The sequence below is a fragment of the Chaetomium tenue genome, assembly GCF_020726465.1.
Source record: "Chaetomium tenue strain MPI-SDFR-AT-0079 chromosome Unknown F5144scaffold_6, whole genome shotgun sequence".
NCBI classification, from domain to species: Eukaryota; Fungi; Ascomycota; class Sordariomycetes; order Sordariales; family Chaetomiaceae; genus Chaetomium; species Chaetomium tenue.
Window position 1 is genome coordinate 905,752 of NW_027117334.1, and position 27,261 is coordinate 933,012.

Here is a 27,261-nt window from a genome sequence, read left to right on the forward strand (position 1 = left end):
CGCAACCATGATGATGGTTAGCCAGGGTTAGGGATAACTACCTAATGCTACATGCATTCCGATAAGCCTATCGCCAACCCCCATATCCCAGCACCATCCACATTTCCCCTGCCAGAAGTTCTGTTATCGCAGTTGTAACTTCGGAAGGCCAGCGGTTTCGTGATGATTTCCCCTTGGCAACCTCCAAGTCCATTCTCTGTCCCCTTGGTGTTTGAGGTAGCCCGAGGGCAATCTGCTGGACAAACCAACTTGAATTCACCAATGTCCTGATTTCAACCTTTGTGCGACCGGTCTACGAGCGATTCAAGTCATCGCAACAAGAAAACCACCTATCGATCCTCAACATCGTCTCTTCGCAAATTGAGAGAGTGCTTCCCTCGCTCACTATCTAGTGGCCTCCTCAGATAGTTTTCCACGAAAAGTCACACTCTTTGCCCCTTGTGTTTCGACGGTGCTCCCGAGCCACGTAGCGACACGCGGCATCCACCATCGGCCGCTTTCACGAACACACGGATCGATCCCCGTCGCATTGGTCTCAATCTCGGCCTAGGGACAATTCCCCGGGCCTCCTGTTGCCCACGATGCATTTCGCACTTCCGCCACGAAAGACGTCGCAGCCTCCGCCCTACCTCCCGCGCACATCACGATTGCCCGGTCTGCGGAGATCGCGACTCAAGCTCATTGCGCTCGGCGGGCTCCTTTTCCTCACCCTCATATACCTCATCACCCGATCGAGTGGCCGAAGCACGGCATTACGAGCACCCAAGGGCGACCCACCTGTGGTACTGGTGACGGTGTTGGATGCGAGCAAGTATAGCGGGGTCTATTTGGAAACGGTGAAGCAGAACAGGTTGCAGTATGCCGAGAAGCACGGTATGCCAGCCACCAGGGACAATGGATAAGTGGACGCGCAGTCTGACGGACAAAATAGGTTACAAAACCCTCCTCGCCAGGATCGGCGACTACGACCTAGCCGGCTCGCCCTTTTCCTGGACAGCCATTTTCGCCATGCGAGACGCGCTGACCAAGTTTCCGGACTGCCACTATGTCTGGTACCTCGATGCAAGTGGCTTGATCATGAACCCGAAGATGAAAATCGAGGAGCACATCATGCAACCGGCCAAGTTAGACGAGCTCATGAAGAAAGACTACCCTGTCGTCCCGCCGGATAGCATCATTAAGACGTTCAGCCATCTCAAGGGACAGGATGTGGACTTTGTGATCACTCAGGACAAGGACGGGCTATCGTCGGCGAGTTACATTGTGCGCAATGGTGACTGGGCGCGCTTCTTTCTCGAGACGTGGTTCAGCCCGCTCTATCGAAGCTATGATTTCCAAAAAGCAGAGACACATGCTTTGGTGCGTCCCCGTCAACCAAAACACCCATCCCTTTTGTAGTGTGTATGTTTATGTTAACTCTTTGTGCCTGCAGGAACATATGGTGCAGTGGCACCCGACCATCCTCTCCCGAATGGCCATCGTTGACCAGCGCATTATCAACTCCTATGCCAAGGGTGACAAGGATGCAGAGTACAAGGACGGGGATCTGGTCATCAGGTTTCCCGAGTGTACATCCACCGGGCCGACAGCGTGCGAGACCGAGTCCCAGGTGTTTGCACAGGCGTGGCGCAGGGTGTTTGCTAGCATATGATGGCTCGAAGTTGGTGGATGATATTGGCCAAGCTATCTCCGGCTAGGAAGATTTGTTGAAGTCAGACGCTAGCTATTCTGCTTAGCCATTCGTCGAGGCTTTGGGATATCGCGCCTTGAGCGTTTGGGTTTGGGTTTAGGTTCTGGCAACAGCCCTGACTGTGTTGGTGGTTAAGTGCCCCACGGTAACACATACCTGGGGGACGGACATGGCCTAGAGGTTGCTGCTCGGTGATAAGACTTTAAGGTGCTATACCTCCACACCCTGAAAGGGTGAGCAAGGTGGCCACGTGGTAGCCCACGTTTATGAGATGCACGAAAGACAAGATGGGAGGTAGCGGCAGTTGTATAATGTATTTATATTAGCATGTTTTCTGGCAAATCTGCTCAGAGCTTATTTGGTTGGCTTCTTCCCCTCCTGCTTCATGTATACTCAACACCGAGGCCCCGGGGAAGCTCCCCACATATGCATCTCCAACCGCCGACTTGTAAGAATTACGTGTACAACCCCACCTAATCAAGAAATGCATGGCTCTGTTATGAAGGTTTTCCGACAGTATTGCGTCCGATGAGGTCACACCGGGGACGGTGATACCAGATTTGCGCCCGTTTCCGACTCCGTGTCTATCAATGAGGGGAATACGAGTCCATGGCCCTGCTTTATTGCCTCGCAGTGACACACAAAGGTGCATTGGCGCGAAAGAAACGAGGTTCGGTAGAAGTGAACTTTCGAGCATGTGAAGATTCCAAGGTTCCATGCAGAACCAAAGAGCATTAGCTGTGCCAAGCCATGCATTTAGGGCGTATTCTGCGCGCAAAGCGGGAGCCGCGGGGCGCCGGCTTTGGGATTGGGGGAGCATGGGTTGGACCTCAAAAAGCCGGGGTCTGCTGCCCGCGGCAGGCCTGTTCGGTCCAAGATGCCCCAATCAGCGGGATGAGCCGAGCTCCAAATCAGAGGTCATCCATTGCCCTGTTTGTCCCGCGGTACCCGAATTCCCCTGACCTACATGCCCTGTTGATAATCTTCACTTCACGGCCTCAGTGTCGGATTTTTTAACCGCCACGAAGGTCTACGATCTTTGTTTATTACAAATATGTCAGGAACATCACGCTTACCCGTTAGTCTACGGGAAGGCTTCGAAAATGCCCGAAGGAGGTCCCGGGCGGCGAAAAGCCCGTTGGCCATGATCAACTTGGATCTGTAGGTGGCTAACTTGCCCTTCCGTTTCTTGCGCCGCATTCTTCCCGTCCCTCCACCATCTCAAACTTGGCGCGGCGCAACAACCAACCCAAGTAGTAGTTATTAAATCCAGTCAATTGCTCAAATGACCGACCACTGACACCAACTCCTTTCTCAGGATTCGTAACATCGTTTTCTTCCTGTTCCTCTGGAAATGGACGCGCCGCGTACTATGGAAACTCAAAGGCCGCGGCGTGTTCGGCACGCTGATCGAAGGTTATACTGATGTGCGCCGCGTACTGTACGGCTGGTTCCTCCGGATGCCGGGCGTGCGGACCCAGGTCCGCAAGCAGGTCGAAGAAGCTCTCACCAAGCTACAAACGAAACTCGTCCCCACCAATACCACACGCTACCTGACGCTGCCCAAGGAGGGCTGGGCCGATGACGCCGTGCGCAAGGAACTCGAGACGCTCGCCACCATGGACCACACGCGCTGGGAGGACGGCTACGTCTCGGGCGCCGTCTACCACGGCGAGGACGAACTGCTCAAGCTGCAGACCGAGGCATACGGGAAGTTCACCGTGGCGAACCCGATACATCCGGATGTGTTCCCCGGTGTGCGGAAGATGGAGGCCGAGGTCGTGGCCATGGTGTTGAGCTTGTTCAACGCGCCGCGGGATGCTGCGGGCGTGAGCACGAGCGGTGGGACTGAGAGCATCTTGATGGCTTGCCTGAGCGCGAGGCAGAAGGCCTATGTTGAGCGGGGCATTACCGAGCCGGAGATGTATAGCACCCCCACTCCTCTATTGATCTAAACGCTGTTGCTAACAGGCTCCCAGGATCTTGCCCGACACAGCACATACAGCCTTCCGCAAGGCGGGCGAGTACTTCAAGATCAAAGTCCACCTCGTCGCGTGCCCGGCCCCGAGCTATCAGGTCGACATCCGGCGCGTCGCCCGTCTCGTCAATAGGAACACCATCCTCCTCGTCGGCTCGGCGCCCAACTTCCCCCACGGCATCATCGACGACATCTCGGCGCTCTCCAAGCTGGCCGTTAAGAAGCGCCTGCCGCTCCACGTCGACTGCTGCCTAGGCTCCTTCCTGGTGCCCTTCCTCGAGAAGGCCGGTTTCGAAACGGCCCCCTTCGACTTCCGCCTCAAGGGCGTCACCTCCATCAGCTGCGATACGCACAAGTACGGCTTCGCGCCCAAGGGCAACAGCACCGTCCTCTACCGCACCCAAGCCCTGCGCACCTACCAATACTTCGTCGACCCGGCCTGGCCCGGCGGCGTCTACGCCTCCCCCGGCATCGCCGGCTCCCGGCCCGGCGCCCTCATCGCCGGCTGCTGGGCCAGCCTCATGACCGTCGGCGAGACCGGCTACCTCAAGTCCTGCACGCAAATCGTCGGCACCACCAAGCGCCTGCTCACCCACCTCCAAACCCACCCGACCCTCTCCGCCGAGCTCGAGATCCTCGGCAACCCCCTCGTCAGCGTCGTCGCCTTCCGCGCGCGCTCGCTCAACATCTACGACGTCGCCGACGCCATGTCCGCCCGCGGCTGGCACCTCAACGCCCTGCAGGACCCGCCCGCCATCCACGTCGCCGTCACCCTGCCCATCGTCAAGGTCTGGGAGCGCTTGGTCGCTGACCTCGAGGCCGTCGTGGAGGCCGAGCGCGAGAAGGAGCGCGCCCGCCTGGTCGAGGGCAAGAAGACGCGTGGGGCGGCGGTCACGGGGGATGCGGCGGCGTTGTATGGTGTGGCTGGGTCGTTGCCGAATAAGAGCGTGGTGGTGGATTTGGCGAGCGGGTTTTTGGATTTGTTGTATAAGGCGTGACGGTGGTTTGTGAGGTGTGAGGTGGTGCGAGGTGGTGTGAGGCTGTCTGAGATAGTGTGAGTTGGTCTGAGGTGAGGGGATGGTTTTTCTTTGGGGTTGTTGGGATTGGGCATGGGAATTGGGATGGGGGTGGGTTGGTGGCCACGTTGATTTTGCATGTTTCTTAGGTGTAGTTTATATTGGGAGAGGGGAGAGGGAGATGAAGGGCGGTTGTACTAGCTAAGGGGTTCCTCCAAGTTTATTATTGTTGTAGAGGTAGACAAGGCGAGCATGATCAAATTGTAACACCTCCATCAAACAGCACACACTTTGGTTTCGTATGTTGTGATTCGGTCTACATCAATCAATCAGTCTTACATATTCTCTCGCGTTCCCCTTCCCTCTTTAAACATTCCCATTGCTTGTTTCGTTGGTGCCGACACGATCCAGGTCTAACGATGCCAACAATCAATCCTCTTCTTCTACAACAGCAGTGGCGGATGGGTAGTAGGTAGTATAAAGCGACAGGCTCTCCTAATCCCAATGTATTGACGAGACAAAGGTCTCCCGTTTCCTCTCCATCCCATGACAAAGCGCCAGGTCCCATGCAAGATAAACGATCCAGCAATGCCGGCGCCCCTTGTGTGTATGTCCATGTAGGTCCCCATCAACCGCCCGGAAAGGATGGGCTAGGATGGATGGAGACAGCAAAATATCAAATAGCCAAACCCCCCCAGTTCAATTCGGTCCAACATCTCACAGCCGCAGCACCAACAAGAAAAAGTAGTAGACTCTTTCAGAGCTCACTATCGCTGCCCCGAGCGGGGTAGTGGTGGTTGTGGTGCTGGGGGTGTTGTGGGTCGGCGGTGGCAGACGACGACGGCTTGAAGATGGCCTCGACGTCACCGACCTGCCTGCGCTCGGTAATCTCGAGCGGGGTCAGGTTCTTGAGGCGCTTGCGCATCAGGTATCGCATTGGCAGCGTCAATCCTCGGGGCGATGCAGACGTACCGGTACCCCTCATGACTGCTGATTGCTATGCCAGTGGCTCCGACGAGCTTGATAGGCGATTCAGGTGGAGGTACACGTCTGTGCCGTAACTATGGGTGCCAACATTGTTAGGATGATGCATGGAGGGGAAAAGAGGCCTGAAAACATACCCTTCCATGCTTATTAGCTTGAGGTCGCCGCCAAAGTACCTCGCGTACAGTCGTGATATCGGTAAGCCGTAGCCGAACCCGGCCATGGGCGCCTTGAAGTCGCTCTTGTCAAAGTCCGGGTCGAGGTTGGGTGTCCTGTCGACAGTGGTGTACATGTATGTCCAGACCAGCGGGATGGCGCTGCGTGGGATACCACCGCCCTCGTCCGAGACCTTTATCGTGATGTCCTCCTTGCCCTCGGCCACGATCACCTTGGTGACAGGGAACTCCTGCTTGTCTTGGCCGTGTGTCTCGACCACAGCGCGCAGCGAGTTCTTGAGCGTCTCGAAGAGCATGTGTGACAGGTGGCCCGGCACATACATGAAGTTGAGGCTTGGATCGCACACGAGCTGGATCTTGGGTGCCTCGAACAGGCCGTAATGGTCCTCGCAGACAAATCGTGCGTTCTCGATGGCCTCCTGCGCCAGGTCCTTAACGTACGTCTTGGTGCAGATGATGCCAACGTAAGAAGGGTCTCGGTAGTGGCTCTGATCGGTCAGAGCAATGTGCTGGCCGATGAGCATGCGTATCCCGATGCGCGACATGTAGAAGCGGTCCAGGAATGATTGTATGTTGCTGTCGATCTGCATCCGTTGCCGCTTGCGTTTGTATTCGAGGATGCCCTGTGCCATGGTGGTGACCACGCTGTCGTGCCGCCTCTTGATGCGATGTAATGCCTGGGCAAATTTCATGTTATACAATTGCAGCTCGGGTGGCCAGTCGCCCGTGTCGTCCACCATGGCAAAGTATCTCCTTGTTGCGGGGAACCTGCCCTTGGACCAGCCATTGCCGTTGCCGTTAACGTTACCGTTCCACGAGTTGTACTGCCCCTCTTCGATGCTCGGGTTCGGTGTCGCTTCGCTCAGCCAGGATGTGCTTCTCCCGGATATCCTCGAGGGCCTCATCAATCTCTCTCGTACCTCCTTGGCGAGGTCGGGCCTGGGCAATGTTGTAATTTCCTAGACCAAATAACCTTGGTGAGTCACACGTCTGCTCCACTGGCGGCGGTGTGGGTGCGTACCTCGAACGACTGTGCGTACCATTCGGCCACCTTCTTCACCGATGGCATCTCGTTGAGGCCATCAGGCAAGGTTTCGAGCTCCTGGACACGGTGGGCGAGTCGGATGGGCAGCTCCTCGGCGAGGAACTGCGAGGCACGGAAGAGTGTTCCTTGCACGCCAACGTCAGAATAAGAGCCTGGACGTCATCGCGAAAGGGAATTGGAGCCTGCTCACCAGTTGACGGCTTCTCGCCAAACTGCACCATCTGGCGCAGGCTCACGCCGGTAGCGGGGAAGCTGGCATAGTGCCGGATGGTGTCCATCAGCCGCTCGCTTGCCTTCCAAGCCATTTTGGCGGCTCAGGCTGCGCCAATTGTACTCGGCGGATGATGCTCGGGTTTTGTACCGTGCAGCATAAGTGCCGGGCGGTGTTCGCGGTGCGGTGTCTAATGTATCGTCTCTGACTGGGCGCGGCGGCGGCTCAATGCGCGGGCGTGTCGGGGCGTATGGAGAGTCGGGACGCAGGTGTGGGTGTTGACACTTAAGCCGAGGCAAGCGGACCAGGGCCTCTCCAATGACGCAACCAATGCCGGGACTGGCAAGCAAACAACACAACTCGAGTAATTGACCTTAGCTATGCCACGAAAAGTTTGGCGTGCGTGCTGACATGGAGGTGGCCGTCTTCAATGTTGCGGGAGAGAGAGCGCGGGCAAGGCGGGGCAAGGGATGCTCAGGTACTTTAAACATCGACCTACCTACGGGTATGTATGTGTTGGGGCTGCTAAGATGCGTCAGATGCTCGTGTGCGTTTTCCGGGGCGTGCCGCTGGAGCTCGGCGCAAAGTTGTCCAGAGTGACTCGGGCGCCCCACCCACCGTTCCCCTCGCTAGCTGCATGTGCTCGACCCGAAGCCGAAGGCGTGACGGGTCTGCGGCCATTCAACGCCCTTCCTTGGCATGTGGCATCTTGAACCCCACGACCAGCCGCTGGATCATCCCGCGTGGCTTGTTCCTTCGGCTGTTGTCAACATCCATGGAACTTGGTTGCCGTTGAAGAAACACGGGGGTGGGTTGTAATAGTGCTCAATTCTGTGAGGTTATTGGGTTACTACTGTGTTGCCAATAACTACTAGCAACTGGAACTGTGAAATGCTGGGGTTACATCCAGGTCCCTTAAACAAATGTTGCCGTACTACATACAAGTACATACATTCCGAGTAAGTATAAATACAAACCGCGCGGTGTAACTATGTTTATCTCCTTTATTTGGATCTTGGGCATCTCTTGGGCTGCACTCTCTAGCCAAAAAAAGCCGAACTCCAAGTTAAGGGGCCGCCGAAAGCTTGGTCGAGGAGAACCAAAAGAAAGCCATTCGAAAGCCCAAAGTCCATTTTTTTTATTTGACTCGGTTTCTTTTGATTATTTTATTTTGCGCGGTTTTTTTTATCTCTTCTTTTTCTTAGTTTTCCTTTTACTTCTTTTGCTTTTCTTGATTTCTCGCTCCACTTTCGAGTTCGGCTTTTTTTGGCCAAAGGGAGGGCTGCAGAACCTGGGCTTGGACTTGAATGTTGGAGATGACCTGAAAGTTTTGCGCTCTTGGTTTTGATCTGACGTCATACCGTTATCCGCTCGGTGGTTTCGAAACTGTGAAAACCCAATTGCAGTCAGTTCATTTCAAGACATCAATCATCTGATTAAGCGAACCCGTCCCTTTGATCAATCAAAGGGACTCGTTCGAGACAAACCCTTACCCCAGATTTCCATGCATGTGCCAGGAGTTAGTGCCACGGTGAGGATGGGACGGCTCCATTTCTCCATTTCTACCCCCGAGCCGCTCGGTCTAGTCCCGTTGTGCCGTCGGGTGGGCGGAAAAGCTCGGCCGCAAAGGGTCTCCCTCTCCCCATTTGCTGCCATGTCGATCAGTGCGCGGCGTAGAGGTGCATTGGCACATCACATTACATACCTTCCAGGTTAGGAGATAACGTAAGTGGGGCCGTCAACTATTTTAGCTTCTTATAACTATTCCATATCGGACTCGAGCAACATTCAATCAACAAGTCTGAGACAACCCATCGAGAAACGGCGATGCGAGGCGCCGGGAGAGCGAAAAACGACAGGGAAAAGGGGAAAATGACAAGGCTGGAAAGCCCCTTGCCAGGACTGTGGGGACTTCTGCAAAAATGATTGGCTCCGAACCCCCTGGAGCAGGCGCATTGCTCAACACTCGCGGTGATTTCACCTGGACAACACACCAAGTGGGGCTCAGGTTTGACGAAGTGGATGAGGTGGAAGAAGAATCATCAATTCGAACCTTCGATCTCGATGCATGTAATACAATACGATTTGACAATACCGTTCTTTAGAGCTCGAAGTGCATCTACACCATCCACAATTGAGCATATTCCACGGCACATCAACAAGACTATTGACATGAATCGGCTAGTCTGACCGGGTTACCTAATCTCACCGCAATTCGCACTCAACTCACTCACCTCGACTCACCTGAGCAAACGGACACATCAGCCCAAATCAAATGAACGACCCAGACGGGGAAGGGGGCTCAGGAGGCTCAGGCGACGACTGGGAAATCGCACTCTCGCCCTCTATCTCGTCGCTTTCTTCATTTGCTCCTGAGGATTACTCTTTCCCGCTCCAGCAACATTTCACAGGGCGACCCGACCCAATACGAAATCCATCTCCACAACCATCACCACCACGACCATCGCCACAGCCACAGCCATCACAGCGACCTCAGCAACAACCACAACATCAACACCAAAACCATGAATTCCAACCCCGAAACCACACCAACTCACGAGAAGGCCACGACATGTCCCGTCAAAAACAGCGCACGCCACCCCTCGTAAACCCCCGCCTCGCCCACTCCCAAATCTCCATCCCCGTCCCCAACCTTCAAACCCCCCCACCCACCTCCCCACGCCGCAAGCTAGGCCTACTACACCAGCACCACCACTCCTCCTCATCAACATCCTCCATCCCCCGCGCCGTCACCACCACCACCACCACCCCCCGCCCCACAACAACAGCCACCACCACCAACCCCACCATCCCCCCCACCCCCGCCAGCCGTAGCAGCAGCCGCGCCAGCACCACCCACAGCAACCCCAGCAACCCCAGCCACAGCCGCGCCGGCAGCCGCGCCGACAGCAGAACGGACAGCCGCGCCGGCAGCGCCCTCAGCCTGCGCCTGCACACGGGCATGGGCACGGGCGTCGGCATCGGCCTGGGCGCCGGCCTGCCCGTCTCGCCGCTGCCGGCGGCGGCGGCGGCTACGTCGTCGTTTTGGCGGGGTAGGGCGCGCGGGCAGCGGTTTGTGTCGGGGGTTGGGACGGGGTCGGAGGGGTCGGGGTTCTCGCCTTTGAGGCCGGGGGTGGGGGTGGGGGCGAAAGGGGAGACGGGGTTGGGGGATGGCTCGGGTCAAGATCAAGGCCAGGGTGACGAGGGGGAGCAGGAAGGGGGTGGTGATTCGAGTAGTCCGAGCCGGAGTTTGAGCCAGAGCTGGAGCGACCTTGCGGGTGAAGTGGAAGCGGCGGAGAGGGGAGGAGAAGAAGAAAGAGGAGGAGAAGAAAGGGGAGAAGAAGGGGATGGAGAGGGGGAAGGGGAAGGCGAAGGCGGTTTCTTCGAAGAGAACGGGTCTGGCACTGCCAGTCAACGGCATAGCTGGGACAGCGTTGCGACTGTGAAGGAGGAAACTGGCCGGGTTCGCTTTCTCGATTATGAGTATGCGGATGATGGGGGAGATACGCACGTCGGAGAGGGCTCCGACGGGTACAAGGACGCCCAGGAATACGGCAGCTTCCAAGGGCGCGACGACCCCCGCAGCAACGAGGGCTCTTGCGGATATGCGGCATCCCCTGAACGTGTGAGCTCGCATAAGTACGTGGAACCACAGGCATATGAGGTCAGGACCGAGGGCAAGGATGACCTTGGGCAACAATACCGCGAGTATGACGCTGGCCGGTATGAGGATGAAAAGCTGAGTGGAAGCGGTATGGAGGGGTTGAGAAAGGGCGAGGATCGGGGGGACGGTGGAGATTACGACAGGGAGATACCGCTACCCTCAAAATGGGACGGGAGCCGGGGCCTGGAACGGATCATAGAGGAAACCCAGGAGACCGAAACCGACACCCTCCCACCGGGCAGGATCATGCTTATGGAGCGGCTGTGCGATCTGGTGCAGAGGCTGTCCTCGGTGAGGGTCGGCGGCGGCTTGGAAGCGGATGTTCTCGACGTCCTAAACGTGAAAGTCGACGAGATGGATGACCTCTTAGTGCTTGCGGAGGAGACGGCCGAAGCCGAAGCCACGGCGGACATGGAAATGCAGGCCATACCTGAAGACGAAGAGGAACAACTTGGCAACGAGGAGGCACCGGCGCAGGCTACGACTGAGGACGGAGAGGAAGCAGCGACAGAAGTCCAACCAACAAGTCCAGAGGGAGGATTGGAAACGGAGAGCGGGGGTGAAGCAAGGGAGGAACCATCTAGGTCCGGATCCGGAGAACACGACGAGTGGGGCAGCGGAATGTCGCCGGCCATGCTCCCCGTGCCAATGCTCCGGGTTGGAAACCAAGACATCCGCGACCTCGCCAGTCCCCTTCCATGGCTCACCTCCAGCTTCAAATACTCCGAACTCTCAATCTCCCCGACCCGGTCGAGCCCCGAGCTCGCTGCGGCCACCAACGAGGCCCTTGAGGCAGCCAAGCAGGCCGCCCAAGCCCAAGCTGACATGGCCGAGCGAGTGGCATCCGAAGCAAACAGGTTGAACCGCGAGTTGGCCGAAGTTGTCAAGAATCTAGAGGCCCGAAAGGAAGAATCCGACGTAAGCACCCCCCCTTCCTCCCCCTCACCACCCTTCCATCCCTCACTAACACGAAACCCCAGCACCTCCACGCCCTCCTAATCGACCGCACCGAAGCCGCCGCCACGCGCGTCCTCGACCTCGAGCAAGAAATCTGCGACCTCGAAGACGACATCCTGTCCGGCGAATCCGAGCTGCGACACCTGCGCCTCAAGCTCCGCGCCGTGGAAACGCTCTGGCAGGAAACCGCGCGCCCCGACACGCCGGGTGGTGGCGACCCGGACCTGGTGCGCAGCATCGAGAACTGGAAGGCCGACTGGGTGCTAGTGCGCGACCGCATGCTCGATCGCAAGAAGGACCGCCGCGCTCGCCGTCTGCGGCTGCACCGTGCGGGGTGTGTGATCAATTCGTTGGAGGAGCGTGAGCAGGAGACGACGACGAGTAGTTTGGGGGGGTTGTCCATGTCGGTGTCGTTGCTGGGGCTGGGGGGTGGAGGTGCTAAGGGTGGGGGCGGGGGTGGTATTGCGGTTGCTGGTCCGAGGAGTCCGAGGAAGAGGGCATGATCGTTTCACTGGGTCTGGCCGACATAGGTGCCGATGGGGTGGCATACTGAAGGAGTTTTTATGGCTGGATGTTTGCATTTTGGTGGCGACGGTTGCATGACGTCTCTCGCTTTGGGGATGCCCAGTAACAACTGGCATGGTTGCATGGCTGCATGGCTGCATGGCTGCATGGTCACTTAACTGGACGGCAAAACAAGGAGTTGCTTACGGGATGTCAACAGCACATGGGGCTGCAAACGATGATGAGGATGACACGAATACTGGTGGGGCAGTTTGAGTAGCAGATGTATCAAAGAATGTTGGTGGGTATTGTAATCACTCGACAACGCCAGCCTAAAAATGGCTTCGCTAGAGTACCAAATTCAACCAAAAATCATAACCTAAACCCATGTCCGGATATCATATAGCCACTGTCATGCCACATTGCGCTGTCCCATCCATCCCCTCTACGGACCCGAAAACAACCCGAGAACAGAAGCGACCTACGCAGCCGCATCATTCGCCGCCACCTTCTCCCTCATCCCCGTGTCCTTCTCCACCGTAAACCCATCCGGTTCATCATGCGGCAACACCGGCTTAGCCACGTCCTGCCGGAAGACATATCGACGCCAGAAATACACAAACTGCTTCGCCCCATACGCAGCCTGACGCCTCAGCGGAACATCAAACACCCCATCCAGCTCCTCGAGTGTCTTCTCCTTGGTCTCAGGCACGAAGAACAACACCAAGAAAAACCCCACAATATTCCACCCGGCGTACCAGCCAAACCCGCCCTGGGGCTTGAAGACCTCGAGCATGCTGGGCCAGGTGACAGCCAGGATGAAGTTGAAGAACCAGGTGGTAGCCGTCGCCAGCGACATGCCGATGGGGCGGATGTACAGCGGGTAGGCCTCGGCCGAGTAGGTGAAGGGCACGGGGCCCTCGCCGGGCGAGTACACCATGCCGAAGAGGTAGATGCCGAGGGCGATGCAGGCGATGTGCGCGGTGCTGTCGGCGGGGATCCAGAAGGAGAAGCCCGTGAAGAACATGAAGAGCGCCATGAGTGGGAAGGTGGTGAGGAGGAGGTTGCGCCGCCCGAAGGTGTCGATGGTGTAGAAGGCGGGGAGCGCGAAGAGCCAGTTGATCACGCCGAAGCCGAGGGAGGCGGCCAGCGCGGGTACGTCCGGGTAGCCGGCTTCGCGGAAGATTTCGGAGGAGAAGTAGGCGATGATGTTGACTGTGGCCCGGTGATGTTAGCTATTTCGTTTACCCGTTTTTGGGGGGCAGAGTGACATACCACCACAGAATTGCTGCATAAACATGACAATCTCGCTGGCAATCATAGCGTTGCGGTTGCGGCGGACGGTGAACAGTTCCAGGATGCGGTTCTTGGAGCCGATAGACATGGCCTGCTTCTCGGTCTGGAGGAGGGTGTGGGTGTAGAACAAGTCGCGAGCGGCTTGCACCTTCTCGAAGCGCAGCTGGCAGACGGCGTCGAAGGCGTCGCGGTGGCGGTCTTTTGTGAGATACCAGCGCGGCGATTCGGGACACTTGTAGGCGAGCAGACAGACGACGATGGCGGGCAGCATGGCCGAGCCCATCATCAGGCGCCAGTTCAGTCCAAGCTCGATGCCACTGTCGGGGACGAAGTAAAATGCCAAATCAGCAATGTACCCGACCATGATGCCGAAAGCGGTCCACATTTGCCATTGCTACGAGGCGGGTTAGCATTGTGGTTTGTTGTTGTTAAGGGGGGAGAGGGGGGAGAGCTAGGGGGACCTATGGTGCTTACCATGACAAGAGCACCACGAAGTTTCGGGGGCGAGCATTCAGCAGCAAACACGGGCGTGGTCGCAGACTTGGGGCCGATGCCGAGCCCGAGAACGAAGCGGGCGATGAACATGTGCCACCAGGTGTTGGTGAAAGCTTGCCAGAAACAGGCGAGGGCGGAGATCAGGCACGAGATGAAGATGGTACCGCGGCGGCCAAACGCCCTGTTCATGGGGTCGGTGAGCCAGCAGCCCAAAACTGCACAGCAGAGGTACGGGGCGCCGTTTACGAGGCCGACGAGCCAGGTGTCCCGCTCGCTCTTGGTGCCGATGCCGAAGGCAACCTTGTAGAAGATTTGCGCGCCATTGACGACCGTTTCGTCCATACCCTGGACAGCGGCACAGAGAGAGCAGACTAAGAGTGTAAGTCGTCGCTATGTGTTGCTCGATGGGGCTGGTGTCTTACTGATAACAACCCAGTACAGCATGCTGGGGTTCGACCACTTGTGGGTGGTCTCTTTCTCCAATACTTCCCTCTCACGCTCAGTGAGCTCTGGGATTTGGTCGTATTGGGTGTTGTCTCCGGCGATCATGGCGCCGAGGCGGAATGCCCGCATGTCCTCATCGCTAGTTAGTCCGGCCAATTTGGCGTATTCTACCCCCATAGCCCCTAGTCGCTCGGAGCTGAGGCCGGCCAAGGGGTTTGCGAGCTTCTTCGATGCTTCCAGCCGCTCATTTTTAGAGGCACCTCGCGAGCCATCGACGCTAGTCTGTGGTAGGTCATCGTGCTCGACGTTGGTCCCTGATGCCGACGAGCTGGAACGCTCGTGTTTCTTTTCGGATGCCATGTTAGGCAAGTGGGAAATATGAATTGGTGGTCTTCACGGGGTGATGCGGGAGTAGGAACCAGAGCCCATTTGAATTTTGAGGCTATAGAATAGAAGGAGGAGTTGAACAAGATCAACAAACGTCGGAATCCGTGGGGATTCGGCGGTTATAAATGTCTACATTGGATCTCGAGGATCCCCAGGTTCGAAAACGGTATCCTGCATGTACCTAGATCCAACAAGTTCCACAGCCTTGGAGGGCCGGCCAGTGAAGCATGGTTTTGCTGGTTTTGCGAGTCTGCCTTCTCTCGGAGACTCCGCCTGCAAGTGCCGCCCCAACACCCCGGCAGCCCGGGTACACAAACCTCACATCTCGGAAAGCGGGTCTGGCTTTGTTGGGCTTCCCGAGAAGGAAGCTATCGACGTCATATCCAGCCGCCAATGGACGGCGCAACGAGGGGCGATCGAGGGTGGTGTTCGGATGGCCGACGTCCTAAGTCGGGCGGCAAACAATGTTGCATCTCGCTTTTCTCGGGTAAGCCGGCCACTCCCCGATGACCTGAAAGTTCGAAATTCATTAGCATGATTTGCCTCTGTGGCATCGGATCGGCGTTGCGGTGCGCATTCAGATGACCACGGCTGCATATGACGTCGTTACTACGGTTGGCGGTGGGCGGGTCCAGGGCAACAGCCACCAGGGTTGAGACAAGCTTTTACCAAGTTCAGCCAAGCACCACTGCCGGGTTGCCCGTGGGGGCCAGAGGGGCTTGATTTTCGCATTCCACAGCAGAATTCCGGAGTATGTGCAAAGACTGAAAGATAACCATGTGGAGATTGGTTGCTCGTTAGGCAGATTTTTAGATTTCTCTAAAGTATCTCAATAGCTTTGATAATTCCCTAGAACTACGAAGTATCGAGAGTGTCTTGGAATCAGCATCGTTCGAGTTGTCGTTGGTGGTTCGGGTGAAAAGCGCGAGATCCGCGGACAGCTCTCGGCTGTTTACTTGGTGGGGTTCAATGGGGGTTTAGTGGGGTAAAACCCCATGGGAAAATATCTCGACCGGAGCTCACTCGGCTCAATTTTGATACAACCAAGGAAAGAACGAAACAAAGAGAGAAAAGAGAACCGGTTCATGTGACATACAAAATTTAAAATTTTGTTACAGAAGTGGTCCGCTCTTGCTTGTGACGCAAGGTCAACCCAATTTGAAACCCCATGTCAACCGTCCAACAAAGACAAACCAACCCGACAGAACGTCAAGGCATTTTTGGCCGAGAAGAGACCACCACCTCCGCTCCGATCCCGAGATGACTTCCTTCCGTTCCTCACAACCACCGGCGGTGGCTTGCGCATCCCACTACTACCCCTTCGCTCCGGAAACCCAGCCGCCGATGATGACCTTCTCTCTCGGGGCCTTTCCCTCTGCTCCCTCCCGCTCTCTCGTCCTCCCAACCTAACCTCTCTCTCCCGCTCTCTCTCGCGGTCCCTTTCACGCTCCCTTTCACGTTCTCTATCCCGCTCCCTATCCCTATCTCTAGGCCTCTCTCTCCCCATTTCCCTCTCCCTTTCCCTTTCCCTCTCACGATCCCGATCGCGATCCCGCTCCCTATCCCTCACCTCCCTCCCCCCCTCCCTCGACCCCCCCCTCTCCCTCCTCCCCTCCATAGCCGAATCCGACGACGACCGCGGCAGATGCCCTCTCTCCGGGTGGTACTCCCCCCTCCCCCCACCAACACCACCACCAACCACCGGACCGCCGCCAGACATCGAGTGCCTGCGACGAGCCAGCGGCGGGGCGGGGCGGTTCGAGGAAGCTAGGGGCGGGTGAGAAGCATGCGGGGGCAGATGGGCGAGGGGGTCGCGGTAGGTGCGCTCTCTGTTGTCCCGGTCCCGGTCGCGGTCTCGGTCGGTGGTGGTGCGTCTGCGGTGGTGGTAGTCGTCGTCTCCGGCTTGGGAGGAGGGTGGGGAGGGGAGTTCGGTGGGGCGGTAGCGGGTGCGAGGGCTGAGCGGGCGTGGGATGCGTCGCTCTCGGTCGGTGTCGATGGGGTTGAGGTGGATGAATGCGGGGGGCGCTTTGTCGGGTGAGCGAGGGGGGTGTTGTGTGGTTGCTTCGAGGTGGGCCTTGAGAGTGCTGCTTAGGAGGACTCGAGCTTGTCGATCGGGTCGTTCCGGAAGCAAGTGGCGGGAGATCTGCTTGGGCAGGCGCTCCGGCTTGATGTCGAAGAGAGCGGCGGCGTTGATGGGTAGGGTCGCGACAACCATACCTAACCGCTGCGATTCCTCGTTGGGGTAGGCCCGCATGGCCAATGTCATCCATCGTGACCAGCCCGCGAGGGTCAAGCCTGGAACAGTAGGCCGGGCCTTGGGTTCAGCGGGGACGAGGTAATATTCACACCCCAGCTGCTGGTACAGCTCTGCTAGTCTTGCGGGCGGCGCGCCCTGGCGACCGCGGAATATTTCTTTTTGACTGTCAGACATTACCTTTGAAACGATAGGGACAAGGCCGACAAACCTGTGAAAGGGAAAGCCTCCAACTCGAGCTTATGGTGCGAATAGAACGCCGCCATTTTCCCCGGTGTCACCACTAACGTATTTTGCGGCATAAACTCATCCATCTGCGAATAGTTAGTGAATATTCTTTCTCGCCGCCGAGGATGCTTACAAGGTAGTTGCCGATTCCTCTCACGACCTGTTCCCATCGTTTAGTGGGAACGTCATCCTTGTCGAACAGCACTCCCCACTTCTTGTCGATGGCGCTGAGTTCCTTTGGCGAGTCTGGCACAGCTCCGGGCGGTGGTTGTACCCGCGGCGGTGTTGGTTTATCCCACTGAACGCCAGGCGGGGGCCGAGGGAATTGTGGTGCGTTCGGTGCTTGCTGGGCTGGGGACCCGCGTGGAGCGGGAGCGGGGCCGGGAGCGGGAGCAAAGGGAGGCGGCGGTTGCGGCCTGGGAGCCGACATATTTGGGACTACCATCCTAGCCGGTTGTTGTATCGGGCCCTTGGTGACGTTCACTTCAGGCGATGTGGGACTCGGCGGCACCTGCTTCACTACAAAGAATGTCAACAACAGCAAAAGTTGGGGGGCCGGGTGTGCCATACACTCCTCTTTGATCATGTTCCTGATCTCGCTGAGGACATCAAGTGGCGGCCCTTGACCCGGGGGCCGTGGAGGCCCAGGTACCCCGTGGTTGCCCTGGGGTGGGAGATTCATGGGTGCCATGAATTCTCTTGGTCGCCCCATGTTGGGTGTGGTCTTCTCGGGTTCATCCTCCGTCTCCTGGTCAGAACCGCTGTGCGACCCGTCCTCCGAACCACTCCCATCTGTCATATCATCGTCTTCGGCGTTATGAATGACAGGATGGGGAGGTGGTGGGAAAGACACCGCTCCTCGGTTCACCGGAAAAGGGGCAGGGGGAGGCGGCGGGGCAGGTCCCTGCCAAGGGATCCAGTTGGGTGTCTGCGAGGCCATTCTGACGTGAATGAGAAGATGTCGACAGTGTCGTTGAGTTTAGGATGCAGAGGCGAGACACATGTGTACAGGAAAGGGTATCGACATAACCGACGCAGTGGAGGTGGGGAGGGAGGTGGGGAGGGAAGCGAGTAGGGAAACTGCAAGCTGCCGACGCGAGCCCAGATATACCCGTTCCTCATTCCTCTCTATCCATGAACCTCACCACCCCATCCGACAGAGTCGACCCTGTCCCGGGCAACGGTACCGTCTAGGCGGACCACACCAAAGATCAGCGCTGTCCGCCTCGTCCTTTTCCACTACGTCCCGATCCCCCGATCAGGGACAGACCAAGAAAAAGAGGCGAAACATGGAGTGATCCCTCACCTCGCCTCAGATGCCTAATTCCAACCTAATCCGGTATCTCATTCATCTTCCCCGGCGTAACACACAGACGGCCACCCCAATCGAAACCGTAACCGCAACCGGGTAGTCCTGAACTCGCAATAATTTCCCGATGCACAACACGATGCAGTGTACAGCAAACAGTCCACTTTCCCGCCACGAATCCATTTGCCTCGAACAAGAATCAAAGAGGCATCCAAAGTTTCCGTGTTTCGTCTCTGCCGTGTCGTCCCGCGTCGCCCGGTAAGCGGGGCGGAAGTGGCGCACCCCCTTTTCCGGCCCGAAGCTTGGAAAGCAACATGCACACCGCAGCCGGGCAACGGCTTAGGGCATCAATCAAGGAGGCCCGAACGCCCGGTCAACCACGCATCACACAGCCACAAATCACAACCCTATCCGACGACCGAGTTTCTTTAGGCTCTACCCCGCGTTACGCAACCATTAATAACGGTCCGCCTAGTATATACGCCCGTCTAATGAAGCTGGCCGGGCACACCCAGCATCAACGCGTCACCGCGTACCTACACTCAAGGAGGACACGAGGGAGGTTGATGGAAGATGAAGGTCATACGCACCCTCCAGGCCCCTTAGGCATCGTCAATCAATGATAATGAAGAATCCTCTGCTGCCAGGTAAGGTAACACCCACCTCTACCGAGGCCGTGTAATGGCTATCATCCCGGACCACACCACGCCACACCACATCATCCTCCAGCACACACCAGACCCATCAACGCCGCCGCCACCGTTCTCTCGCTGCTTGCATTCCACCCGATCGATCAACTCGCCCACATGTGCCCCATCCTCGCCTCCCCATCCCTGGGTAGCCACCCGATACCACGCACCACAGCCCAACGCACATCACATCGCGACAAGGCAAGGCAGGCAAAGATAACGCAAGGCAACTAACCACAGCAAAGGATCCGCGCCCTCCGCCAGCAAGCAGCCGAGAGATCATCATCCCCCCACCCGGCCGGTCCTGTCCCCCTACCCAGCTGCTTCACTCGCCACCCGCCCGCCCACCTGCATAGCATAGCACAGTAATACAGTATACCCAACCCCCAACCCGCAACCCCCAACCCCCGATCCACGACCTGCATCCTACGTGCCCGTGCCCGTACCCACCAAACCTCGGGGACGCTACCCGCAGCTCCCCGGCTCCCCGGAACTCCCCCCGATTCAGCCCCCCCCTCCCCTCCCCCAACCCACCTCCGCTCCGCACATGGCCACCCCCCTGACCCCCCTCGCTACGCCCGTAAAGCTTGTCTCACAGCACCTGCTGCCTCGTTTCTTGTTAGCTAGCCCCTCTTCAACTGCCGGGAGGGGGTTCGGTGAGCAAGGCTGTGCCATATGATACCAACCCCCCTTCCCCCTTCCTCCTCCCGGCAGCTCGGCCTTAGCATGCTCACACATCCCGGGCGACACGGTCCCGAAACACAGGGGATAGATCCCTGGCCGCCTAGCTTGTTACCGCGCGTCTCGGTTTCTAAATACGGAACATCGGTCACTTGTCTGTCGTCGCGGTAGGACTGAGAATCTGCGCTTATATCACGGTGGCTACCTAACCTAACTAATTAGGCCCGATATTCGTGGGGAAATCCAGCGCCATAGTTCTCAATGTATCTGACTGCCTCTGCCTCGCAACGATTCCTTCCCGTGTGACCCGCCTCCTCCTCAAAACCAGTTGGCGTGCTCTCTCAAATGAGGGAGGTCCTTGGTGATGTGTGACACGCACGAAGGGCCATGACGCTCACTCTTCAGCAATTCTTTGCAGGTGCGAAGAAGAGAGGAGAAACCGTGCGAAGAGGCGGGGAGCCACTGTCCCAGAGGTTCTTAGTCGGCGTAGATATCAGAATCAGAGCCCATATCGAGGCCGTCGGAATCCTAACCCGAACGGCGGCTTGGGCCGCTGTCTGCGCCGGCCGTCTCCGACTTTAGGTAGCTAGGCAGCTGTGGTGCGTGCTTGCGGGTCGGCTACTTCATGATCAGTACAAGTATCCTTACGGCAAGCTTGGAGGGGACCACTTACCACCTTGGCCCAGCCACTCTTGTTCTCCCTCACAGACTCGCGGTGTGCAGTCGTCACTGTGCGGGTGCTTCCTGACGCGACTGTTGGTGTCTTGTTCATGCGAGCATATTCGCCGTTCGGGCCCCAAGCATTGAAGGAGACGGGCGCTCTGCCGGCTCCGCCTTTAGTCGAAGTCATGTCGCTTCCAACAACCGAAGTGTTGTCGGCTGTGGAAGTCTCCATCTGCATGGATTCGGTCAGTGCTCCGTCCGGGATGGGTATTAGCCAGTGTGGCGGTCTCGTCTGCACCTGCGTAAGGCGCTGGGGGATCAAGCCGTCCGACCAGTTGCCGTATTGGACCGATTTCGTCTCCAGGATGCTTTCGCTGGTCCCCGTCGCCGACATAACCACCGAGCAAGTATCCTCGGTCCCGACAGTGGACTATCAATAGTTAGCAAAAAAAATTCAAAGACACTACTAGGCAGGGCTAGAACATCTTTACCTCAACGTCGTCCAAACTGGCATCATAGTTGCCGAATGACGAATTGTTTCCCGGCCTGGCTTCCTCGACCGACAACTGGGCGCCTGGCGCCGGCAGCGACTCTCCGATCTCCATTCGGAGCTTCCACTCCGTGCATTCGACGCACCACTACATGACGTAAGAAACACAACCAGGTGTCGGAACTTAATATTCAAAACTCACAAAAGTCTCATGCTGGATAGTGCGCTTGCTGAAGCACTGCCGATCCCTTTTACGACGGCAAGGGCCCTTGCAAAGCACTTCATTCGTAGGCGCGCCGGAGTGCTCAGTGCAGCGGATTCCAGACTTGGACGGCGTCGCCTTTCCGTAGCGGGTTTCTTTGTCATACTTGGCTAGTTGCCGATTGGAAAATTGGTCGCGAGTCTTCCACTCGCCTTGCTGGCAGCGCAGCCGTTGGGGTGCCATGTTGGTGTCAGAATTTTGTAATTTTGCTGATCGAAGTCGGGTGTCAAAAGTCGGTTTGGAGGGGAGTTTGTTTCTCGAGCGACCGTAGAAAGATGGAGGGAAGGTCCGAGTGTGGAGGGTGGGGATCGAGGTTAGATCTTGGGATGGCAGCTCTGATCGAGCAACGAGAGGGTGGCAAAAGGGCTACCTCATTGGGTGCCTTACGGTTAGGTAAGGTACCTAATAGGTAAGGCAGGGAAGAGGCCTTTCCTGTAAAGGATTCACAAATGTTTCGGTATTCAAAAACGAGAAAGAGCCGGCGAAGAACATGAAATACTTCGAACTACCTAATACCTGAATGCTTGGGAAGGTGCATAGGTAAGGTATCTAGGTACCTAACTTTGACCCTCGGGTTGCAACCTGAATTTTGTGAGCATGGGATTTCATTCAATAGTAATATTGCTGCTAGGAATAATGATAAATAACCTAATATGCTACCTATTGAAGCCGTTCTTTCCATGCTATTCTGCGATGGTTATACCTCGATTTCAACTGCTGGACGTACGAAAGGGCGTCACACTTGATGTTTTTTACATACCAACAAGGCCGGGGGAGGCGCAAAACAAATATTAACGAAAACGTTACATACCTACCTAGAAACGAAAGAAACATGGAAATGAGCTAGGCAAGGCGATACTTGATGTCTCGACCATCTTCTTGATCTCAAATCCTAGCCGGATGACTCAGCGCCAACAATGTAGGTAATCACATAATAATAAGTCTCAGTTCTGACCCCGCCTTCGTGCAGCAATGAATCATTAGGTCTAGTCCTGCTCATGAAGTCATTTTCACCCACGGTGCCGAGATTTTCAAAGGAATGGACACCGGCACGTACGTAAAGTCACCGTCTATTGGAATCCAATCATCTTGCTTACTGGAACACCGCACTTAGCGGCGATAGGACGACTCCCGTTTCCGCTGGGACTCCTTTACCATGGGAAACGGCAAAGTCTTTCCAACTCCAAGTGCTAAAGAGTTGCTGCGACTGGCCATTTTCCAATGGCTCACAACCAGACCGTGCAATGACCGTTGGCATCTACAGCGTCACTATGTCTCCGGTGTTAAACATCGTCTTGTTCGGCTCCGACGATTCGGGCCACAAGTTTCATTTTCAAGCCGTACTGAAGCTTTATGACCGTCGGTTTGGCGAACGTCTTCGCAGATACCGGGGAGAACACGTGCCCCATACAGTGGAACGCGAGCTAGCTTTCCAGTCCTTCGTCCGGCGGGGGATGATGGACCGCTTTCTTGGCGGAAAAGAGGAAGGTCTCGAGGCCGAGGGCGGCCAAAACCAAGGAGGGAAGCTTGACGAGACTGGAAAACCCATCAGCCTTCAAGACGACCTACCGCCCCACAACGAATGTATCGACTTGGAACCCAATGCCGAGTTCGAGGCTGCCGTGTGGGAGGAGTGCGAGAGGAACTTCAACTGCGAAACCCAGGCTTACGAGCGGCTGAAAGATCTCCAGGGCAAGTTGATACCGCGAATGTATGCCCATGTGCGCCTCGTGTCCCCGATCCCCAACGTACCGCACGACCTGTTGAACTCTTCAGATACGGCACAGTATTTTGAAGTCAAAGGGGTCATTCTCCAACGAGTGGCCGGGTACCCTCTGTACGAGCTGCCCACTTCTCCCCAAGCCCCATCGGATATGGGACTCTGGCCAGACATAGTGCAGGCTGCGGTTGATGCTGTGCACACGATCGACAGGCGCGGGGTGCTCAACAATAACTGCGCGCCATACAACATCGTCGTCGACTCTCGCTCTCACACGCCCTTTATCATTGATTTTGCGAGTTGCTGGTTCAAGGAACGGCTAATCCGACAATGGAGGGACAATGGGGTCATGGGCGACGATGACGACCCGGACATTGAGTACTGGGAAAAAGTTGTGACGGTCAATAACGAAGGTGCGATTGGAGCAGTCATGGCGGCGAGACTGCGGCAGATGAAGGGTTTGGAGTTAAATTTTCGGTATCCGAATAGCCAGAAAATACTCGAGGACATGAAACGGAGCAAAGGGATCGAGTCGACAAAAGATAGGGCAGGTACTGGTGGATGGAAAATACTGTATTCCTGAGCTGAAATACGTATGTTTAACTGAGGTAGGTACCCAACTATGGGCTTGTAGTGCATCTCCCTGTCGGTGTTAGATCTACATGAGTCATGAACAGCGGGCGAAGTCCACGAGGTACTCCTAGTTTACCTAGCCCCCCGCCTCCCTCCCCCAACTCACCACAAGTCCGGCTTCAAGTGTTAAGATTCTTCCACGTTCTTTGACGAGAAGGCTGCCGATAACTACCCCATTGTTGGATATCATTCTTTGCCCCTGACCCCCAGCCCCGAATTTTGGCCGGGGTTGGTCACGGTAGATACCGGTGTGTGATCACCGAATATTCGCCAGCTGAGCTTTTGAAGCATATTGCGATCACAAGAAATGAGCAATGGGCAAGGCATGTTCGAAAACAATGACGGCCCGAGTCCTCGGGCCGCCGCTCGAAATTGTGGCGGCGGCAGCGGCGGCGGCTCAGCACCCATTCGATCTGACTTCAGCGTCAAGCGCCTCAACATGGCCCCAGAACGTGGCAATAGCTATCTTACGTACCGACGATCCGTCTGCATCTCTAAATTTGGTAGTCATCTGGCGTGCCCGTATTCAAGCGGTAGGCCTCGGGTATTGCCACCCAATATCTCCCGGAATTGTGCTCGACCTGCTGTGATAATCGAGTTATGTAACTGGGAACTAGTTAACCACCTTTATTCGTATTAGCATAACTACCTCGAGCAGACCTAGCTAGGTTCCCACGTGCACTCCTTAGGACCGATCTATTTAACTGACTATTCGGGTATCAAGGTGTCTCAGTCTCAGCCCCCAGTGCCCTCGCCCCTCTCGACAGGAAGACCTCAGCTGGAGTTCTCGGCCAAAAGGACGAGGCCGAACAAAATGTTGAAGGACACGGGCCGGGGGATGGTGGTCAGAGCGAAGCCGAAATCAAGAGATCGACCTTTGGCTCGCTAACTACCTGGGCAAGCGAGCCCGCAGAGTCTTCCTAGGCTTGCTAGCTCGAGCTAGGTGCCAGCCACGCCAGCTTCTCAGCCAGGATTCGGGAGACCCACACTTTCTGATTCAGATCAGAGCTGTCCGAGCTGTGGCAGGCTTCCCCACCTTTTACGGCCAACGAGGAGCGCCAGAATGCAAAGCTCAGCCTGATTACTTCATACAGCCTTTCCCTCCGCCGCAGCTCACGTTTGACACGCGTCGTGGCTGAAGGCTTAGCGCATAAACTTCGATATGCCGTTTAAACAACCGTCGGGGGTCGGTAGGAAGAAGCGTCCCCGCTCGCATGAAGCGCCGACGGCGAACGGCAGAAGGAGCTTCGCTTTCTCATCAAAGCTCTTCCAGAATGCGGGGCAACGAAGCCCAACCTCGCCAACCACCACCGTTCGAGTTTTTTGCCCGCTTTGCTGGGGGCCCTGGTGCCTCTGGGGCCTCCCTCCCCTCCTCCCGAGGAAATTTACAACAAGACCAGGGGTCCGCGTGCGCAAGACCCCATCGATCCTCCAACTTCTTTCCCAAGTTCACGGATGGGGAATTGCTAGCTCGGCCGCGGCGGAACTTCCGGCGGTCGTGCCGAGCAAGGGGGATTCCTGCCACCGGTGCCCGGGGTCTTACTCAAGGGGGCTAGGTTGGGTGGCGAGCTGCAATTTCCCATCCTCCTGGAACGGTCTTGCGGTTCGCCTCTTACCGGTTGCTGTGGAAGGAAAGCTGGGATACGAAGATGGAGCGTGAAATAATCCGCCATGCTGCGCGGGAGCATTACGCTCCTGTTACGCCGAGCTGACGTACTGTGGTGGACAGAGGACGAGAGATGGAAGAACCAGGGCTCGAAACCGTTGATGCGAGGGGGAGCTGAGCGCGGCATTCGCGGTGCCGCACTTTCCAGAAGCCCGCCTGCTTAACGGCAGCGTCGCAACGGTGCTGCTATCGATGGAATTTTCATCGAAGCCATGTTCTGGTGTCACGTTGTGAGTTCAGCCTATTCCGCGAAAGCCTTACTGTGCGCACAGTAGGTACTTCGTAAGGGTAATCATATGCCTGTGCGACGTACTGCTTTCACGATCTTTCCGCCGACTGCCAAGAGTGTTGATGAATCAGAACAGGCTTGGTGCCCGAGGTAACCGGTACCCTGGTGCTATCAAATGACACCCCACTTGACGTGTTTGACAGTTAGTATCGAAGGTTTCCAGAACCTGGCGGCGTCGACTTGCCTGCCACCGCCCCTCACCAGCGCCGCCGCGGGATGGCCTGTGCTGCCGGCGCCTCGACCAGAGCAGCGGGATCGAGTCCAAGGGAGGGGAGGCACAGCTGGTCCATGTCTACTTGGTAGGTCCGTGTCCATCAATCCCAGCTGCTGTTCCCCATGGAGGGGCAGGAAGAGCGAGGGGTTTGAAAAGCTTCATGTGAGTGCCTTGTTGTGGATTGCACATCAAAACATTCACCGGAGGATGGAAATTTGCATCCTCGTCGCCCCGCTCTCGCGTGGCTCGTGATGCCGAAACTCGTTGACCTTCATTTGCAGAATCCGTCAAACATCTTTGATGTTCGCCGTTCTTCAGGGCCGTGGCGGCTTGGCGAGTCGACCCTTTTTGGAATCGAAAACCGACCGCCCACCCCTTTTCGGCGGGGCCAGAGACGTGAATAGCTAAATTAGCGCGAGGCATTATTGGAACACTTGCACCGTCGCGACCCCACACACCCATCCGGGGCCTCTCAGGGCCGTATCCGTCCCCTCCGCGTCGCTCGCTCCGTCATTGATGCAACACCGTTTATGAGCCCGCGTCGCAGGACGTGATGGGGCTTCGAACGCGCACTCTCTGAAACAGCAGCTTTTTCTTAACGAGCTTGCTGCCCCATCACCTCTTGCCTTTTCGTTGCGGAATCGCGTCCTTGTTTCGTCCGATGAATAATTCTTTCTCGCCCCCCCCCCCCGACCTCTCCTGTTCCAAGCTACCGGCGCATCCGTTCCGCTCTTCGAACAGAAGATGGAACCCTGTAAAAACGATGGCCGTTTTGAGACATGTGGGGCCGGCGGACTCGTCGTCGAATGGGGCTGCGATCGTGCCTCGTTGACACGAACCGAACCACACAATGTTTTGGTGTTGCGAATAACAGTCGATGCTACCAAAACCACTTTGCCCTTTCGACGAATCTGCATGCTGGCGAGCTGCGCGGTGGCTCTCGTCAGATCGTTATTGGCGCACCTCCCACTCATACCCATTTCCCCTCAAAATAGCGGGTTTGGGCAGTTTTCGCGGCCAATGACACATGCTGGGGAGGGCGGAAACTCGACCTTGGCGACAGCCGAGTGTCCAACGGTCAAGCGCACCGGTTGCGGGTGATGGGGGATCAGCCTGCCCAGACTGTGTGAGTTAACTCCCGCGTCACGTTGATGTTCATCAACGATGGAGACCCGGAGCTGAGCAACGGCAACAAGATTGCAACGATTCGCACCCGTTGTTGGGGTCAAGAACTTGGTAAAGTTTCGTCGGACCGATGAGACGCTCCAAAAAAGGAACAAGACGTGTAGCATACTGTGTGCGAATTACCGTGTAAA

General features: G+C 56.7%; 9 protein-coding genes across 9 annotated transcripts; 4 read left to right on the plus strand and 5 right to left on the minus strand.

Annotated features, from left to right (window-relative positions):
* Positions 1-581: 581 nt before the first annotated feature.
* On the plus strand, positions 582-1,651 carry F5144DRAFT_495359 (galactosyl transferase GMA12/MNN10 family-domain-containing protein; the record flags this gene model as incomplete). Its single annotated transcript, XM_066786096.1, has 3 exons — positions 582-873; positions 932-1,359; positions 1,433-1,651. 3 exons carry the CDS (start codon positions 582-584, stop codon positions 1,649-1,651), a joined length of 939 nt encoding a protein of 312 aa, XP_066639534.1.
* An 891-nt stretch (positions 1,652-2,542) lies between these two features.
* F5144DRAFT_581496 (pyridoxal phosphate-dependent transferase) lies at positions 2,543-5,000 on the plus strand. The gene is made up of 3 exons (XM_066789437.1): positions 2,543-2,851; positions 3,009-3,614; positions 3,670-5,000. The coding sequence occupies exons 1-3, from the start codon at positions 2,745-2,747 to the stop codon at positions 4,664-4,666; spliced, it is 1,710 nt and encodes a 569-aa protein (XP_066639535.1). The 5' UTR covers positions 2,543-2,744; the 3' UTR covers positions 4,667-5,000.
* A 681-nt stretch (positions 5,001-5,681) lies between these two features.
* F5144DRAFT_595090 (mitochondrial branched-chain alpha-ketoacid dehydrogenase kinase-domain-containing protein) lies at positions 5,682-7,194 on the minus strand (the record flags this gene model as incomplete). The annotated part of the gene is made up of 4 exons (XM_066790658.1): positions 5,682-5,745; positions 5,806-6,803; positions 6,866-7,014; positions 7,080-7,194. 4 exons carry the CDS (start codon positions 7,192-7,194, stop codon positions 5,682-5,684), a joined length of 1,326 nt encoding a protein of 441 aa, XP_066639536.1.
* A 2,478-nt stretch (positions 7,195-9,672) lies between these two features.
* Positions 9,673-12,224, plus strand: F5144DRAFT_605349 (uncharacterized protein; the record flags this gene model as incomplete). The annotated part of the gene is made up of 2 exons (XM_066791422.1): positions 9,673-11,682; positions 11,745-12,224. 2 exons carry the CDS (start codon positions 9,673-9,675, stop codon positions 12,222-12,224), a joined length of 2,490 nt encoding a protein of 829 aa, XP_066639537.1.
* A 482-nt stretch (positions 12,225-12,706) lies between these two features.
* F5144DRAFT_656454 (uncharacterized protein) lies at positions 12,707-14,932 on the minus strand (the record flags this gene model as incomplete). Its single annotated transcript, XM_066793161.1, has 4 exons — positions 14,439-14,932; positions 13,996-14,387; positions 13,501-13,915; positions 12,707-13,440 (listed from the first exon to the last, which is right to left on the minus strand). The coding sequence occupies exons 1-4, from the start codon at positions 14,818-14,820 to the stop codon at positions 12,707-12,709; spliced, it is 1,923 nt and encodes a 640-aa protein (XP_066639538.1). The 5' UTR covers positions 14,821-14,932.
* A 1,086-nt stretch (positions 14,933-16,018) lies between these two features.
* On the minus strand, positions 16,019-18,011 carry F5144DRAFT_495368 (uncharacterized protein; the record flags this gene model as incomplete). The annotated part of the gene is made up of 4 exons (XM_066786097.1): positions 16,019-17,259; positions 17,313-17,415; positions 17,463-17,848; positions 17,900-18,011. The coding sequence occupies 4 exons, from the start codon at positions 18,009-18,011 to the stop codon at positions 16,019-16,021; spliced, it is 1,842 nt and encodes a 613-aa protein (XP_066639539.1).
* A 1,310-nt stretch (positions 18,012-19,321) lies between these two features.
* On the minus strand, positions 19,322-19,647 carry F5144DRAFT_339766 (uncharacterized protein). Its single transcript, XM_066784219.1, has one exon. It carries the CDS (start codon positions 19,611-19,613, stop codon positions 19,383-19,385), a length of 231 nt encoding a protein of 76 aa, XP_066639540.1. The 5' UTR covers positions 19,614-19,647; the 3' UTR covers positions 19,322-19,382.
* A 496-nt stretch (positions 19,648-20,143) lies between these two features.
* On the minus strand, positions 20,144-21,750 carry F5144DRAFT_517314 (Stc1 domain-containing protein). Its single transcript, XM_066786641.1, has 4 exons — positions 21,364-21,750; positions 21,163-21,309; positions 20,682-21,101; positions 20,144-20,626 (listed from the first exon to the last, which is right to left on the minus strand). Exons 1-4 carry the CDS (start codon positions 21,604-21,606, stop codon positions 20,537-20,539), a joined length of 900 nt encoding a protein of 299 aa, XP_066639541.1. The 5' UTR covers positions 21,607-21,750; the 3' UTR covers positions 20,144-20,536.
* A 944-nt stretch (positions 21,751-22,694) lies between these two features.
* Positions 22,695-23,726, plus strand: F5144DRAFT_495948 (uncharacterized protein; the record flags this gene model as incomplete). The annotated part of the gene is made up of 1 exon (XM_066786124.1): positions 22,695-23,726. The coding sequence occupies one exon, from the start codon at positions 22,695-22,697 to the stop codon at positions 23,724-23,726; it is 1,032 nt and encodes a 343-aa protein (XP_066639542.1).
* Between the last annotated feature and the right edge of the window lie 3,535 nt (positions 23,727-27,261).

What these genes read in the sequence shown, in the direction of transcription:
- F5144DRAFT_339766 (XM_066784219.1), bottom strand. Translation starts at nt 19,613, where the DNA reads ATGATGATCTCTCGGCTGCTTGCTGGCGGAGGGCGCGGATCCTTTGCT.
- F5144DRAFT_517314 (XM_066786641.1), bottom strand. Translation starts at nt 21,606, where the DNA reads ATGGCACCCCAACGGCTGCGCTGCCAGCAAGGCGAGTGGAAGACTCGC. An exon ending in CTATCCAGCATGAGACTTTT is followed by an intron (nt 21,310 to 21,363) that starts GTGAGTTTTGAA and finishes TACGTCATGTAG; the next exon opens with TGGTGCGTCGAATGCACGGA. An exon ending in CCAGTTTGGACGACGTTGAG is followed by an intron (nt 21,102 to 21,162) that starts GTAAAGATGTTC and finishes AACTATTGATAG; the next exon opens with TCCACTGTCGGGACCGAGGA.
- F5144DRAFT_581496 (XM_066789437.1), top strand. Translation starts at nt 2,745, where the DNA reads ATGTCAGGAACATCACGCTTACCCGTTAGTCTACGGGAAGGCTTCGAA. An exon ending in GCCATGATCAACTTGGATCT is followed by an intron (nt 2,852 to 3,008) that starts GTAGGTGGCTAA and finishes CTCCTTTCTCAG; the next exon opens with GATTCGTAACATCGTTTTCT. An exon ending in GGCATTACCGAGCCGGAGAT is followed by an intron (nt 3,615 to 3,669) that starts GTATAGCACCCC and finishes ACAGGCTCCCAG; the next exon opens with GATCTTGCCCGACACAGCAC.